This window comes from Odontesthes bonariensis, chromosome 3 (genome assembly GCF_027942865.1).
Source record: "Odontesthes bonariensis isolate fOdoBon6 chromosome 3, fOdoBon6.hap1, whole genome shotgun sequence".
Taxonomy (NCBI): domain Eukaryota; kingdom Metazoa; phylum Chordata; class Actinopteri; order Atheriniformes; family Atherinopsidae; genus Odontesthes; species Odontesthes bonariensis.
The window spans coordinates 28,676,643-28,691,679 of NC_134508.1; the positions used below are offsets into that span (position 1 = coordinate 28,676,643).

At 40.9% G+C, this 15,037-nt stretch overlaps 1 protein-coding gene across 8 annotated transcripts in view; it reads right to left on the minus strand.

Moving 5' to 3' along the window:
- Positions 1–15,037, minus strand: part of kif5ab (kinesin family member 5A, b) — a 72,299-nt gene that overhangs the window by 33,369 nt on the left and 23,893 nt on the right. For all 8 annotated transcript variants that reach the window (XM_075461440.1, XM_075461442.1, XM_075461441.1 and 5 more), the window contains 8 exons: positions 14,908–15,012; positions 14,491–14,539; positions 13,320–13,375; positions 11,756–11,843; positions 11,407–11,531; positions 5,711–5,815; positions 1,998–2,146; positions 903–1,051 (listed from right to left, as the gene is read on the minus strand). In XM_075461440.1, coding sequence (XP_075317555.1) covers positions 903–1,051; positions 1,998–2,146; positions 5,711–5,815; positions 11,407–11,531; positions 11,756–11,843; positions 13,320–13,375; positions 14,491–14,539; positions 14,908–15,012 — 826 coding nt within the window. The remainder of the gene's footprint in view (positions 1–902; positions 1,052–1,997; positions 2,147–5,710; positions 5,816–11,406; positions 11,532–11,755; positions 11,844–13,319; positions 13,376–14,490; positions 14,540–14,907; positions 15,013–15,037) is intronic.

The window sequence follows — 15,037 nt, forward strand, 5'->3', positions numbered from 1 at the left end:
AAAAAAATTATTCTGAAAAAACAGTCGATATATGGGTAGAGGTTCACTAGGAATAAAAAATAAACTAATCAATATTCATCATTTAGTTACTTGTTATAACAATGACTTGCTTTTGTTATTTTTTTTAGATTTCATGTCTAACATATAGAAATCAATCAAGTTCTCATTTGTATTCACATAGGATAAACAAAGAGTTAAATAAACACCTAAATGAATATTTGGATTTTATTTTCACTAGAAATTTGACAAGACAAAGATTTTTCCTTGACCATCTTATCTTAAAACTAATCTCAGTTTTGATCATTTTTGTATTATTTAGTGCTAAAATCAGACTGTTTATAGACAAACTGTTGTTGCTAATGCTTAGCAGGTATAACATTTACTATATTTACAGTCTTCAACCTTTACTAATCAGACATGCGGTGTATCTGATGACGATGGGAATATGAGTTTTGAAGCCATCATGGCAATTAGCTGTCATATCCCATCTTGACGGCTTCATGACCGACTGAAACAAATTTTAAGGGTTGTGTTTGAGATTTCTTCTTATGTCAACCTTGAGTTAGAGCAAAAGGAAAATCTGAGTAAAAGTAGTGGGATTTATTCTCTGTAGATTATGAAGTGAGGGTTGTATTGACTCAACCATAAATCCTCTGGGTTAATGGTTTTTGGAAGGTTGGGCTAATGGGCATTGATAGAGACTTCTTCTTTATCTGTGCCTATGTCCATACAATAGTCTGTACTATACTGGGTGTACCAACTAATAGCAAGACAGTGCCATGCACGGGCCCAGCTGAAAATATACTTTTCACAGTGTTGACATTAAACATTCTCACAGTTTCCTAGTAGCAGATGATATGCAGATTATTTGTAAGGCAGCATGATGTCAGTGCAAGTACTACCGTTCCTCAAGCGGTTCAGCTCAGCCTCGAGTCTTTGAATAGTCTCCTTCATTGTCTTGTTCTTCTCCTTTTCCTTTTCGTACTTCTTCTTCCACTGTTCTGCTGTGAGCTCCAGATTCACCGATACAGTATTTCTAATGGTCTTGGCTCTAATTGGAGGGATACAGTGAGAAGCAGAAAGAGTGAGGATGAGAGGAATAGAAGGAAATAGTGTGAAGTTAGGAGCATGACAGGAAAATATACAGAGAAGACAGTGAAAGGAAAGTATGTGGAAAAAAGAACTGTCAGACAGACATTTTAGTCCTGGCTGCTTAAAATGGGTTTGCGACTCATTAATTGTTATGCAAATTGGGTTTCTGCCAACTGTGTTACATGGTGCATGTAGAAAGAGGGGTGTACTCATGCATTAGACAGCTATAAAAATATTGTATGTATGCGACTATAGATTATTCATTTATCATAACACAAACAAGTAGCCTCATTGTGAAATTAGCTGAGTGTTGTGACTGTATTGTCATTAATGTTCAATCTATGGATAGAAAACTATGTTTCAATGTTCAATCCCACATTATGAGAGAGACAAAAAGGCTTATCTGAAGTCGTCTTGTCATATCAGACTTAATTAAGCGATGGTGGTTTATTTATGTATTGTGTCTGTGCACTGTATACTTATATCCACAGGCCAAGCCAAAAACATCTATTTTTAATAAAACAAAACACAAAAAATAAGTCCCTCCATGCAACATATAAAACAATCTAACCACATATTGACATTCTAATGGGAACTTTGCTATGTGACATATAATTTATCTCTATAATTTATATAATTTATCAACAGGAAGAGGGAAAACACTGGAGATGCATCTGCAGGCTTTTTTCTGGGTCTTTTTGAGGAAGAAGAGGTAGAATCGGCCAATAAAATCTAACCCTTCAGATTAAAAAAGTAAAAACCAACTGAAGCCCAAAATCCTTGCCTCTATAGCTGTGTAAAGGTCATCAAAAGCAACACTGGAGTCATTCAGTATTATATGAACTTGCACAAGCAGCAAAATGACAGTGGAATGTGTATCGTTGTGCTACACAGATGCATGTTACCGTTGGCCAAACATCAAGGTAGATTTGGTCTCCGTATCATTGTAGCTAGAGGGAGAGCAACAAATAAACATGGTGGTGCGGCAGTTCCCGCCCAGTGAGTCCTGCAGGATGCGAGTCATTTTGCTGTCACGATATGGTACATGGGATTTCTACAAAGGGACAAAGAGAAGAGAGAAGAAAGGGAATCCAAGATTTAAAGAAAGGCATAAAAAAGACGGAGGCAAGGATTAAAAAGCTCAAAGAACCTCTGAATTGCTGGAGCGCCGGGCTTTTCTTTGAAAAATGTGTTGTTAGCATCAACAGAGAGCAAAGAAAGACACAATTCCTCTTTTTCTTTTGAATTATTCACCATATTAACATTTATAACCTCATGGATGCATTTTTTGAAAGAGGTGTCCTTGCTCAGTGAATACCAGTATATTTCTAAGACTGGTGAGGCATTTCCATTGGTTTTATTAGGAGTTCCCTGAGCCCTCAGATTATACGAGGGAATGTTCTCATTATGTAGATGGGGCTCGAAAGGACCACAGGGTGGGTCAAATGGTTTATGTCACCAGCTGGAGCAGCACTTATAAATCTGGATGAAGGGTGCAGAAAACCATCTGACATTTCACAGAAGATTTCCAACCCAGCTGCAAGAGAAGAAGAAACCCCAATTCTCATACCAAAGTTTTTATATATTTTGTCTTTGCATGACTTGGCATCTATGATCTATTTATTACTAGTGAAAGGTTATAGTTAGGTTAGATAAAATGGGAAACCTCTCATATTTTTTCTTGTCTGTTTGTTTAATCTCTGTGATAATACATTAAAGACATTATGATATAACCAAGTTAGCTTTTATCCCATGTTGTTAGTCTTTATGTTAAGCTGGAGGCAAAATGACATTTTCAAATATGAGACTTTAAAAAAAATATGCTACTTTCTTTACTAAAGGCAAAATTATGCTTCAACATCAGATCAACTGCCAGATTACATAATGCAAAGCCTGTATAAGAGACTTGCAAAATTGCTTCATTGGTCCACAGCCCAACACTGCGCTTTGACTGAAATGATTTAAAATTGTACAATGACTACTTTTTCAGATTAATTTCCCTTTGTAAAAACGGACAGTTACATGTCCTGATGTGACACCGCTGTTATACTTATCGGTAAATGAAGATGTAAAGATTAAACATCTCACAACATTCTAGCACCTATGTTCATGGGCTACATGTCAGTATGTTCACGTCGTTGGTACTTGACATTGAACGCTTTGGACACTGTTACTTTGGATGCTTATTCAGAGGATGGCATTACTCCACTGACTTCCATGCTGGAGACTATTAGTCTGAGACCCGTAATTTTTCCCACTTTTCTTATTGGCTCTCATTGGCTTGGCTTGCAGCTGCCATGATCATGATCATAGATGCTGCCCTACACAAAACAGCCCACAGATAAGATCGTACCTATTATTTGTTTTAGTGTGAGACTGGATTAAAACAAAAGTTGCTGGATGTGACTTATTTAATGAGTAAGAGCAGAGTAAACAAGTGATGACAAACTATAAACTACTGCAACACAAAAAGAGGGAAGATATTAAATAAGGGAGTGTATTGGAGTGTTGAGGTGAGTCTTTGCGTGGACTGGCAGAGCTTTTAAAATAAGAAAGCAGTACTAACTGTGTTAGTATCATGAGCAAATCTGATTTAATTACTGCTCCTTACATTTTATATTTTTGTTCCACAGGGGTATTATGCTTGAGCAAATAACCATTCCTTGTAAACACCCAGTAGTGGACCAGCCACGGTTGTTAAAATCTGCCTCGTCACAACTTGTAGCCACACTTCTGGGGAGGTGCATGTCAAGCAAGAGAAGCTATGGTGTAGAAGGGTACAGCATGGGGTGAATCCATCTGACATCTGACATTGAGAAATAAATCCAGCTTAAATCTTGCCAAGAAAGCTAATAAGATATTTCCAAAAAATGGGTCATTCCTTAAAAGCAAAAATCAGCTTATCCCCTATTGTACCGGGGAGATTTGTCACAAGGCTAGTGTCGTGACAGTTTTTGTGCTTGTTTGTACTGTTTTCTGTTTTGTTTTGTCTTTGTCTCTTGTTTGTATGTTTGTTACCTTTTCCTTCCCCTTGCACTCTGTCAACTCTGGATCTGCCTACCTGCCACTCCACACCTGCCCTGCTGCTTCAATCAAGCCATCTGGTTCCCATCAGCTCATCACCCAGTCTGTATTTAGTTCATGTCCTACCTTCAGTCTCTGCCGGATCGTCATTCTGTCTCACGGTTTGTCAGAAGTGACTTCTAGCCGAGCACAGTCTAGTACTCTGTTGCTAATATAAATCTGTTTTTGTTCAGTTTCTGGATCTGCCTGCCAGCCTGCTTGCCATCCAGCCTGCCAGCTCGCATGCCAGCCCAGCCATTCCCTCAAACTAACCTGCAGCTATTTCCCCCTGGACCCCCTCTCCAGCCCATACCCCCTTGGACCAGAGACCCACCTTCCCACACCTTCCTTTATAAATAAACTTGTTCTTTGTCAGTTGGTGTCACATTTGGGTTCCTAGCAGAGGCGTGACAAGATTTGTTGTACTGTTTGCATCATTTGGTACGAAACTAATTACTGCATTCTGTCAGGTTTGGGTGGAGGGTAGGACATGGATGCGGACTCAGAGGATGTAGAAAAGCAAACTGGGTATATTTCACAAAAAACTAAGTTAAAACAAAAGCGCAGCTGAGAGACGGATATCAAAAATGAGACAACTGTGACTAACGAAAACAAAAGACTTGGCATGAAACATGAAAAACGCTTAGCTTAAACGTGGCGTCGTGGCATGAGGGGGTGAAAATCAAGTAGCAAGGTGGGTAGGTAAAGGCCGGCGCACACCTTTACAATATCATTGTTGCATCGTTTGTCGGGTGATCGGCATAACAATTCGGACCGTATTTGACACGCTCGCACGTCCACCGCACACACTTGCGAACCTACGATTTTTATTTTATTTTTATTTTTATTTTTTTGGGGGGGCTTTTAGGCCTTTTTTTTTAATGGATAGGACAGTTGAAGAGAGACAGGAAGTAGGGGGCAGAGAGAGGGGGAACGACACGCAGCAAAGGGCCGTCTGATGCGGTACTCGAACCGGGGCCAGCTGCAGCGAGGACTATAGCCTCTGTACATGGGGCGTATGTATTCGGCACAAGGAAAATCCGTACGGAAATATCAAACATGTTTGATTTGATCCGATGAAACGACAAACGACAAAATCGTTTGTCGGCTGCTACCGCACACCTTTACGATTCCCATGCGAAGTCATCGGGCCGACAAAATCGTACACGAATCGTAAAGGTGTGCGCCGGGGAGACAGGGGAGACTGGAAACTAAATAGGGAACTGGGAGTGATTAGTGACTGGGTGCAGCTGGTGACAATAACAAACAGGTGAGGGAATTAACTAATGATCAGACAGAAACTGTGGGGAAGACAATGGTAAACTAAATGCAAGACATGAACTGAAAACCAAAACATAACCTAAAACATGATAAAACATAAAACTAAAAACATGGGGAGAATCCCATGGGCGTGACACATTCAAGACATTAACAGTGTTCACTCTAGCCAGAACATATATTGTCCTGGTGACAATATTTTTAAAACAAACAGTTAAGACTGCCTTAGACAGCTACTGACAGATTAGAAGGACTGCGGAAGAACTTTCCACCATACCGTTCCTTCAGCCAAAGCTGAGATGACGTTCCCCAGGGCCGACAGGGACCTGTTGATGTTCTTGGCCTCATCCAGCACTGCTCCCTCAGCACCCGTCTTACTGACCTGACACAGATACACACATATACACAGGAATAAGTTAATAAGGTACATTATCCATGAGTGAGTTTTTAATGTAAGTTAAGGGTATAGAAATAATATTTTATCAGTTGAGGAACAGCTTGAAAGATATTTTGAGCCACACAGAACAGAGTAACAGGCACGCAGGAGTATTGTAATCCTCTCTTCTCCGGTCAACTAGAGAGGCGAGTTGAATAAATAAGCTTTACGTGTGCTTGAAATCAAACAAGTCCTCTCTAATGCTTACAGAAAAGTCTCTCACATTACCTGCTAGATCTAATTTTGATTTTTAAATTCTTTTATTAGAGTATATGGCACTACATGGTCTTGTGCCAGACTCCCTCTCAAAAATGATTTTGGTTTATAAAGGATCTGATCCTTGTTTTCCTTGTAGCAGTTCCACAAAGCAGAGCGAAAATATTTTGCTGCTTTCCGTCAGCATCCAAGCTGCTGGAAGAACCTTACAGAGGATCTGAGAGGAGCTGAAGATATTGATTAGAATTAGTCTCTTTTGTCTGGCTTTTCTGGGGTGTTTTATAACTTAATGCTTTCAATAATTAAATACGTTTTTCACGTTATATATTTATCATTTGTTTAATCGATTAACATTTTACTGCAGATAACATTAATTTAGGCTACTTATTTCATTTTTTTTTCCCATTTTGCTCTTTAGCTATAAACTACCTATTTGTGAAACGTGTTATGATTTTCTTTAGATTTCTATTCATACTTTGTTTATTATCTAAATATAATGATGATGTTTGTCTTTTAGTAGCTTGAATGGATAAGTGTCCAAATTAATTTTTTTATATGCTACATTTTGTCAATAGCTTTAAGGTGCCATATATAAAGTTTGACAGTTTGCTTGATAGATCAATTGTGATCAAGCTGCAAAACCATGTTTATTGTCCTGGAAATATAAACACTTATTGATCCCAGGAAACCAATATGTAGCTGTACATTCTTGAGACAGCTTCCACATAATGACTGCCTACGCCAACAATGAAGGAGATCATTATGCCATCCTTATTGGTTGCAATAAATTGCTACAGAGAGCAGCGGATCAGCTCGACAAGCAAAAAATGGGCAATTTGCGCATCATCATAAATGATAAATATGGAAAACACAGTGATAAAATTCAGAAAATGTTTAGGGGTCTATAGACTCAACATAAACAAATAAGCTCAAATAATACTATAATCATGACGGCAGATTTCTTGGAGGAGATTCAGTCTTTACAGGAAAAGCACAGCATACCCTGTCATAACTATCATCGGGCAGAATTATTTACAGCAAGATGACAAGGAGCTTAATAGCAGAGGAAAGCAGGTTGTCCCTTCAAAGCCCCATGTTGTCACGCCCATGGACTCTCGTTTTTAGTTTTTTACCCCACCCTGACAGAAAGATCCGGCCAGAAAATGGACGCGGCGGACTCCAACCAGTTTTGGGACTTGTTCGAAGAGTTATTTAGTATTAAGTATTGAGCGGGGCTCTGCACCTGAGAGACTTTGGGTGACTGGTAAGCTACTGGCGTTCCTGTCGGGGAGGCGGGGGCTCCGGGGGTGGCATGATAACCTGGAGGGCGCTTGGGATCATGCCAGGACTGTGCAGCGCGCTGCCTCACTGGCCGTTTTTGGCTTGGTGTCAGAACAGATGGCTGCACGACTCACAACCTCCCTCACCTCTCCAGTTTTTCGTTCCAGCGACCCAGCAGCCACAGTCTCCAGAGACCCAGCACCCCCAGCCACAGTGTCCGAGCTGGCCCCAGCCACAGTGTCCGAGCTGGCCCCAGAGCCTGACCGCGAGGCCCCAGAGCCTGACCACGAGCCTGACCACGAGGCCACAGGGCTTGATCACGAGGCCACAGGGCCTGACCACGAGGCCACAGGGCCAGACCAAGAGGCCACAGGGCCTGACCAAGAGGCCACAGGGCCTGACAAAGCCTCAGAGCCCATGGGGCCCCAGTCCATGGTCTCACTCTTTCAAACCCCTCCCTCCCACCCCCAGACATTGGGGATGTCTGGGATCCATCCCTTAAAGGGGGGGCTCCCTCCCCGCCGGCCGCTTGCTGGACGGTCTCCGGCACCGCCTGCCGCCACGTCGACGGATGTCTGGGTGCCAACCAGACCATCGTCTCCTCCTGCCACGTCGACAGATGTCTGGGTGCCAACCAGACCATCGTCTCCTGCCGCCACGCCGACGGAAGTCTGGGCGTCCGCCAGACCACCGCCTGTTCCTGCCACGCCGTCTGAGGTCTGGGCGTCCGCCAGACCACCGCCTGTTCCTGCCACGCTGTCTGAGGTCTGGGCGTCCGCCAGACCACCGCCCGTTCCTGCCACACCGTCAGAGGTCTGGGTGTCCGCCAGACCACCGCCTGTTCCTGCCACGCTGTCTGAGGTCTGGGTGTCCGCCAGACCACCGCCCGTTCCTGCCACACCGTCAGAGGTCTGGGTGTCCGCCAGACCACCGCCTGTTCCTGCCACGCTGTCTGAGGTCTGGGCGTCCGCTAGACCACCGCCCGTTCCTGCCACACCGTCAGAGGTCTGGGCGTCCGCCAGACCACCGCCTCCTGCTGCCCGAAGCCGGTACTACAGCCGCATGCCTGTTCGCCCACCGCTGCCACGCCGCCAGGTTTCTGGTCCCCTGCCTGACCGGCTTCGAGCCCCTCCCTCCCACCCTCAGACTTTTTAGGGTTGTCTGGGATCCACCCCTTGAGGGGGGGGCTCTGTCACGCCCATGGACTCTCGTTTTTAGTTTTATGTTTTAGGTTACGTTTTTGTGTTCATGTCTTGGTTTTTAGTGCCATTCCTACCTGACCTGCCTCCCATGCTTCCCGTTGTTCTCGTTGTTCCCATGTTCCACGTCGTTTTCGTAAAGCTAAGTATTTATTTATTTATTCTTGCCATGCCAAGTCCTTTTTGTTTTTCTCAGTAACATTTTTTGAATCCGGCTTAGCCGCGCCTTCTGTTTGCCTTATTGTTTTGTGAAATAAATCCAGTTTTTCTTTTGAAGTCCGCATCCGTATCCTCCATCCACCCCACCCTGACACATGTAAAGCTTGCATCAGTTCCCTGTTTTGTCCAGTCGATAATATTTTGTCCAAAAGCCTAAGAAGCTGCTGGAGCAGAACCCCCTCATCATTGTTCCCCAGGGATGATCAAGACAACTTACAGATCCAACATCAGCACTTATTAGCAAAAAAGCACAGCTATCAGCATCTGTCCAGACTATACAGACCCCTGCAGTTAGCCCACTATTCCATTTTTTTGGATTACTGCTATCAACTCAAGGTTATAACAGGGAGCAAAGTACTATGTTAGCAGTGTTGCTAATGTATTTCATATGCGCACTTAAGAAGATGACCGATTTCCTGTTTATTGATTGCTTTTAGGATGGAGAGAGCTGGCTCAGATTTCACCCAAGAAACAAGTCCTCCAGCTGAAATGGTCATATCTTTTGATGTTCATACCCTCAAATACAACTCAGAACATTCTGTCCATACCTCAGCAACACAACCTCAATCTTACAAGCTCTTCGTGTAACCCATTGTGCTAGAAAGCCATAGAGAAATAAGGGGCACCATGGCTAACATTAATGATTCAAACAGACCATCTATCAGTGAAATAGAGTTGTTAATCCTAAATTACGACAAAAACCCTCACAATTTTTAGCATTTATGTATTAAACTCTAATCTTTACATTGTCTGGAGATATCTCCTTGTGAACACACAGTTGCTATAGTTTCCTTGTTTATAATTCATGTGACAAATTAACTGCGCTGAGATTACATCTTTCTGTTGACCACATTTCATCTGCTCGTGATAATGATTTTAGAAAAATATCACCATGTTAACCAGTGTATTAACTAAGGACTGAACAAATGTGTTTTTGTCACCCTTTTTTAAAAAAATCATATTTTCAGTGACTGAGAAGTGGGTGAAAAAAGCCCCGTACCTGCTCAAGAAATGACTCTATCATTACTTATTCTGGCAAAAAGTCTGTCAATTGTGTGTTAATTTTCTAAATTGTGTCAAATGACTCAAATTCCTTTACATTTCTAACAATTACTCCCTTCCTGGTGTCCCAGACGCTTCTTGATGTCAGCAAACAGCCGGTATAGTTCTTTATGATAATTCATATGACCTAAATGAAAAAAAATTCACACCAAAATTCAGTGTTGAGATCACTTCTAGTGCTCTCTGGGCAAGTAATATTACAGCCTAAAACCAAGCAGAAAATTACAAAGTTTCATCATTACTAGTCCTGATGTCAATGTGGCCTTCATTTGGTCTTCAATGTCTCCTCTCTTAAATTTCCATCACTTTTAACCCAAACAGTTTAGCCCATGTTATTTCTTCATTTATATTTCACACAACTCCGTACATCTTGCTAAAATCAGCACCAACCTGGACTTCAGAACTGACTTTTGGTCATATGTTTCAAATAAGATAATGACAATTTAAAAAATGTGTATACACCTAAATGTACCATCTAAAGACATGTTTTTTAGGATTATTTTCACATTCTCAAACTAACAGCACATTTTATACTTACTTTTAGATTTAAAGTTTTAAAACATTTGAACGCCTTGAAACAGAAACGTAATATATTCAGAACGTAATGTGTTCTGTGTACAAATATCTAAAACATTCTCTTTTCATTGTCAATCTATAATATTTTTGTTTGCTTGTTTTTTTACACAGCTTATTTATTTAGTAAGCTGCACATCAGTTTATTTGTGGTTGTACCATTTAATATTATATATTATTACTAATTTTTGGTTGGTTAGCACCATTGCCTCGCAGCAAGAGGGTTCCAGGTGCGATTCCTGGCTGGGGCTTTTCTGTGTGGAGTTTGTGAGTTCTCCCCGTGCATGCATGGGTTCACTCCGAGTACTCCAACCTCCTCCCACTGTCCAAATACATGCATGTCCTCTTCAGGTTAATTGGTGACTCTAAATTGTCCCTAGGAATGAGTTTGTCTCGTTTGTCTCTGTGTGGCCCTGTGATGGACTGGCGACCTGTCCAGGGAGTACTTTGCCTCTCGCCCAATGGCAGCTGGGATAGGCTCCAGCCCCTGCCCGCTACCCTGATTTGGATTAAGTGGGTATAAAAAATGGACGGATGGATGGACTAGTTTTTTTTCTTTGGGGCACCAGAAATGTTTACTGGCTTCAAACAGGAACTAATCAGTGGAACCAAAAGAATGCCTCAAAATGAGCAAAGACTAAGAAACATCAGGCTTATTGCAGATGCAATAACCTCACACCCCCAGCCCCCCAAAAAACAAGATGTAGTCCTCGTTCTGTAAAACTGATTTTTTTTTTCATAAAGACAGAATTCAATACATATATTTACAGTGCAGTTGCATAAAATAAGTGTTTGAAACTAGCTTCTAAGGGGAAGTTTAGAGTTCTAAGATAATCCTTTCTGCTGCTTTGAAGTCTGCAAACAACATTTCTAAGAAAAGGCATCTGGTCCCCGAGTTATGAAATCCAATCAACATCAAATATTGTGACTTAATAGCACTGAAAAACAGACTTGATGTTAACAAAGAAAATCCCCCATTCTTCCTACCTTCTCACTACCAGCTAAATCAACGAGGTATAGCTTCCCGCACAGCTTCTGCTCAGTCTCCACGTTTTCTTGTTTGATGTTTATCAGGAAGATGCTGTGACTGCGGGAGCTATGCTCATTCATATCTAGAGAGAAAAATGAGGAAAGGGAGGAGATGCAAACAGAGGAGTCTTCACTCAAAATTTTATTCAACGCAGTGCTTCCCACAAACAGATAAAAGGGGATCCTCGCTTTGCACTTCACCATGCGGTCTTTCCCTCACTTTATTGTTAAACTGTGAAAAACAATCTGACGTGAAATGCCTGACGGTGGTATTCAAAACATCTGGAAGATCAACAGTGTGACTCACTGGTGACAGCAACATGGCGGCTGGCCTTCCCTTCATCTATCACATCCATCACTTCCTCAGGACTTGTGACAAACCGCTCAGTGCAGCCCTTAATGAAGCAAACACACGCATATATGCATTACTTATGTTATGAAAAAAATAAAGCCGCATAGTCAAAGAGTGTTGTATGAACAAGTGAACACCACCTCTGCAAACACTGTAAGACGTTTAGCTAGGAGACTGTAAAACAAAGGAAACAACTGCTGTTTCTGTCACACATTTAAATGCCCTTTTAACCTTTGTCTAGGTTTAAATGTGTTGCTTATTCCCACAAAAACTCGTACAACGTATCTTATATCATAGACACTCCATATAAAGAATGCAACCCTTTTTCACCACAATCACATACCAATGAACATATCAGAGGCAATGTGTGGTTCAGTATCTCGGCCAGGGCTGTCCTGTAGGACAATACTTTATCCTGTCTGACCCAAACAAACAAAAAGTGTAAAAAGTACATTTAACCTTTTTAGAGATGGTTGTTTCTTAGTTTTGAACCAGTTAAAAAAATAATCTCAAGAAATACCACAGTGATCTTAGCACTGGCAGAAGAGCACTTGTCAGCCAACTGGAAGTTTGATGGTTCGATTCCCAGCTTCCCCGGATCACATGTCCTTGGGCAAGACACCAAAGCCCACACTGCCTCTGATGTGCCCATTTGTGTGTGAATGTGTGAAGCGCTATCTAGCCTGTAACATTGTATAGATTAAGACGTGCTATATAACTGTGTGCCTGTATGTGATGGGGTGAATGTGGCTTGTAGTGTGAACGTGCTTTGAATGGTCAACTGAACAAGAAAAGCCCCATATAAGTACAGTCCATTTACCATTCACATATGCCCAGTAAAATGGGATCTATATGTTATATCAGTGAGACTTAATTGTGCTGATTAGTGTGTTCTGTTATAATTTGTAGGAGCCACAGTTTAGCTGGGCCAGGCTAACGCACTGTTTATTACAGCTTTTACTACCCCACATAAAAGAGTGATGTTAATCTTTTTTATCTATAGCCGAGGTTGGACAAGCTTATTTCCTAGCATGTTACATTCAAGGGTGGGGGTAAAAATTAAATGCATTGGAAACTATTTGTAGAGGCAAAGACTGAGGATAGAAAAGCTTATCTTGTGATTACAATGCTGTGAAATGACGTGAAAAAACCCGGTCTCTGACAAAATAGTGCAGTAAATTTGAAAATGGAGCAGAACTTCACCTTATCTCACGAAAAATTTAGGATTCATTTAATTTCCCGAAAGTAAATGAACAGAAAATCAAGAGAATATAAAATGTTACTATCATCAAAGTGTTATGTTTGCCTGCTTAATTTAATCTAATGTTTTTGGATATAGTGATCCATGTCTAAAAATGACGTAGGACTTAGGTGTAAAGCGAAAGCGCCCTTGGCCTCACTGCGTCCAGTGCCCTTGGCTGGAGTATGCTTCAAACATACACTGAAGACAAAAACAATATTATGAAAGAGAACATTTATAATTTGCTGCCCAACTGAATAATGTCTGAAGGTGACTCACCTTCACATAAGGAACTCTGTGTTTGTCTTCATGAACTGACAGGTTGGTTTTTGTCACTGTGACAAGAGGAAAAATAAGGAGAAAGGACACAGTTTCACTGAAAGCATTATGTGTGTGTGTGTACGCGCACAATTACAAAAAAGCATCTGCGTGTCTCAGCAGCAACTATGAGTCCTGACAAAGTCTCCTTTGTATTTGTGATTCAGCTTCTATTTATGCAGCATGAAATAATCATTCCATGGTCTAAGAAGGTTTTCTGTTTTTTATATAGATTTTTTTTCAGTAAGAGGTTAAGCACATGCTTCTGCTAATGTCAATGAATAAATTTCCTGACACATTTCTGCATTAGTAATTTCACATATTCAGTACAGATGATGATTAAAAATCACAGAATTGTGAAAGCTGTTTTTCCTTGGAGACTCTTGTGTATCTGTGTTTGTTTTATAACCCCAATAGATTTGTTGGGGTTTTTTCGTACAAATTTCTCTTCAGGGTGTTATTATCTTTGCTGCTTCATCTCGCTTGTTGTCGACTCTTCTCTCTTCTATTGTTTATCGCTGAAATGATCCTCAGACTCTGAAGTCGTCTGCATACAGATGGTGGCTTTTACCATTGTATCAGGCCTTATTAAAGATACAATCACAGGGATATTGAGGATAGGTCTCTATCAGGGCCTCTCCATCATTTTACATTGGTCAATTCTCTATGTAATAAGTCTGTGTGAGCTGCTGCTTTGAGCTGCCACTGTGTGCATCATGTGAAAAATAAGATAAACAGAGTTTTACTATCTGGAGCAAATAAGCAAAATTATTTTATAATTATTATTAATTGTGGCGCAAACGTTGTCTTTATATAATTTTTGTGGTTATCACAACAAGCAAATAGGGCTTAATGTTAAATATTGCGCTTTTAAAGCCCATTTTTGTGCATAAAATAAATAAATAAATTCTGAAAGAGCCGAGTTTTAAGAAAAAATATTAATATAAATAAAAACAGATAAAGACCAAGCTTAACATTGAATGGTGTCTGCAGTTCACCTCACAGTAAGTGTATGGCCCCTGATTCCATTGGGAATAACTATGAGGCTTTAAATTTCCATCTGTACCGCAGAAAGCTGTTCTTTGTTATCAAATGTGAGTTATGCTTTCACAGCCTCAGAGTATAAACATACCATCGAGAAGGTCCCGGATTTTGTCCAAGTAGATCTCAAAATAGGAGACCTGAATCAAAACAAAAAGCAAGGAACAGTTGTTTTTTTTCAGTGGATACAAATGGGGAATCGAGTAGTGATAAATGAGAGGAATGGGATAGCTGCTCATTATACAAATACAAAATGCTAAATGATGTTGTGGTAATCTGTCCTCCTGCCGGTGAGGGATTACCGTTATCCTCTATTATATGAATGTGGCTTAAAAGAGAAAATACTGGTTTATATACAATGATTTATTGATGCTTTTTGGGGTTACATCAGAGGTTCAAGCAGATTCCCCACTGATATAGTGTGCAAGAGCCAAACTGAGCATGCAGATCCCTATGTTTGTATGTCAAATGCACACATCAACAGACAGACATAGAAACACCAACTAACCTTTATGTGGAATTCTAGGTTCTCATCCATGGCAAATATATGTTCAAAAATATCCTCTGCGATTCGAGGTATGATTCCCATTCCCTCGGGATCATGAAGGTTTCCCTGAAGGAAGAGTGACACAGAATGA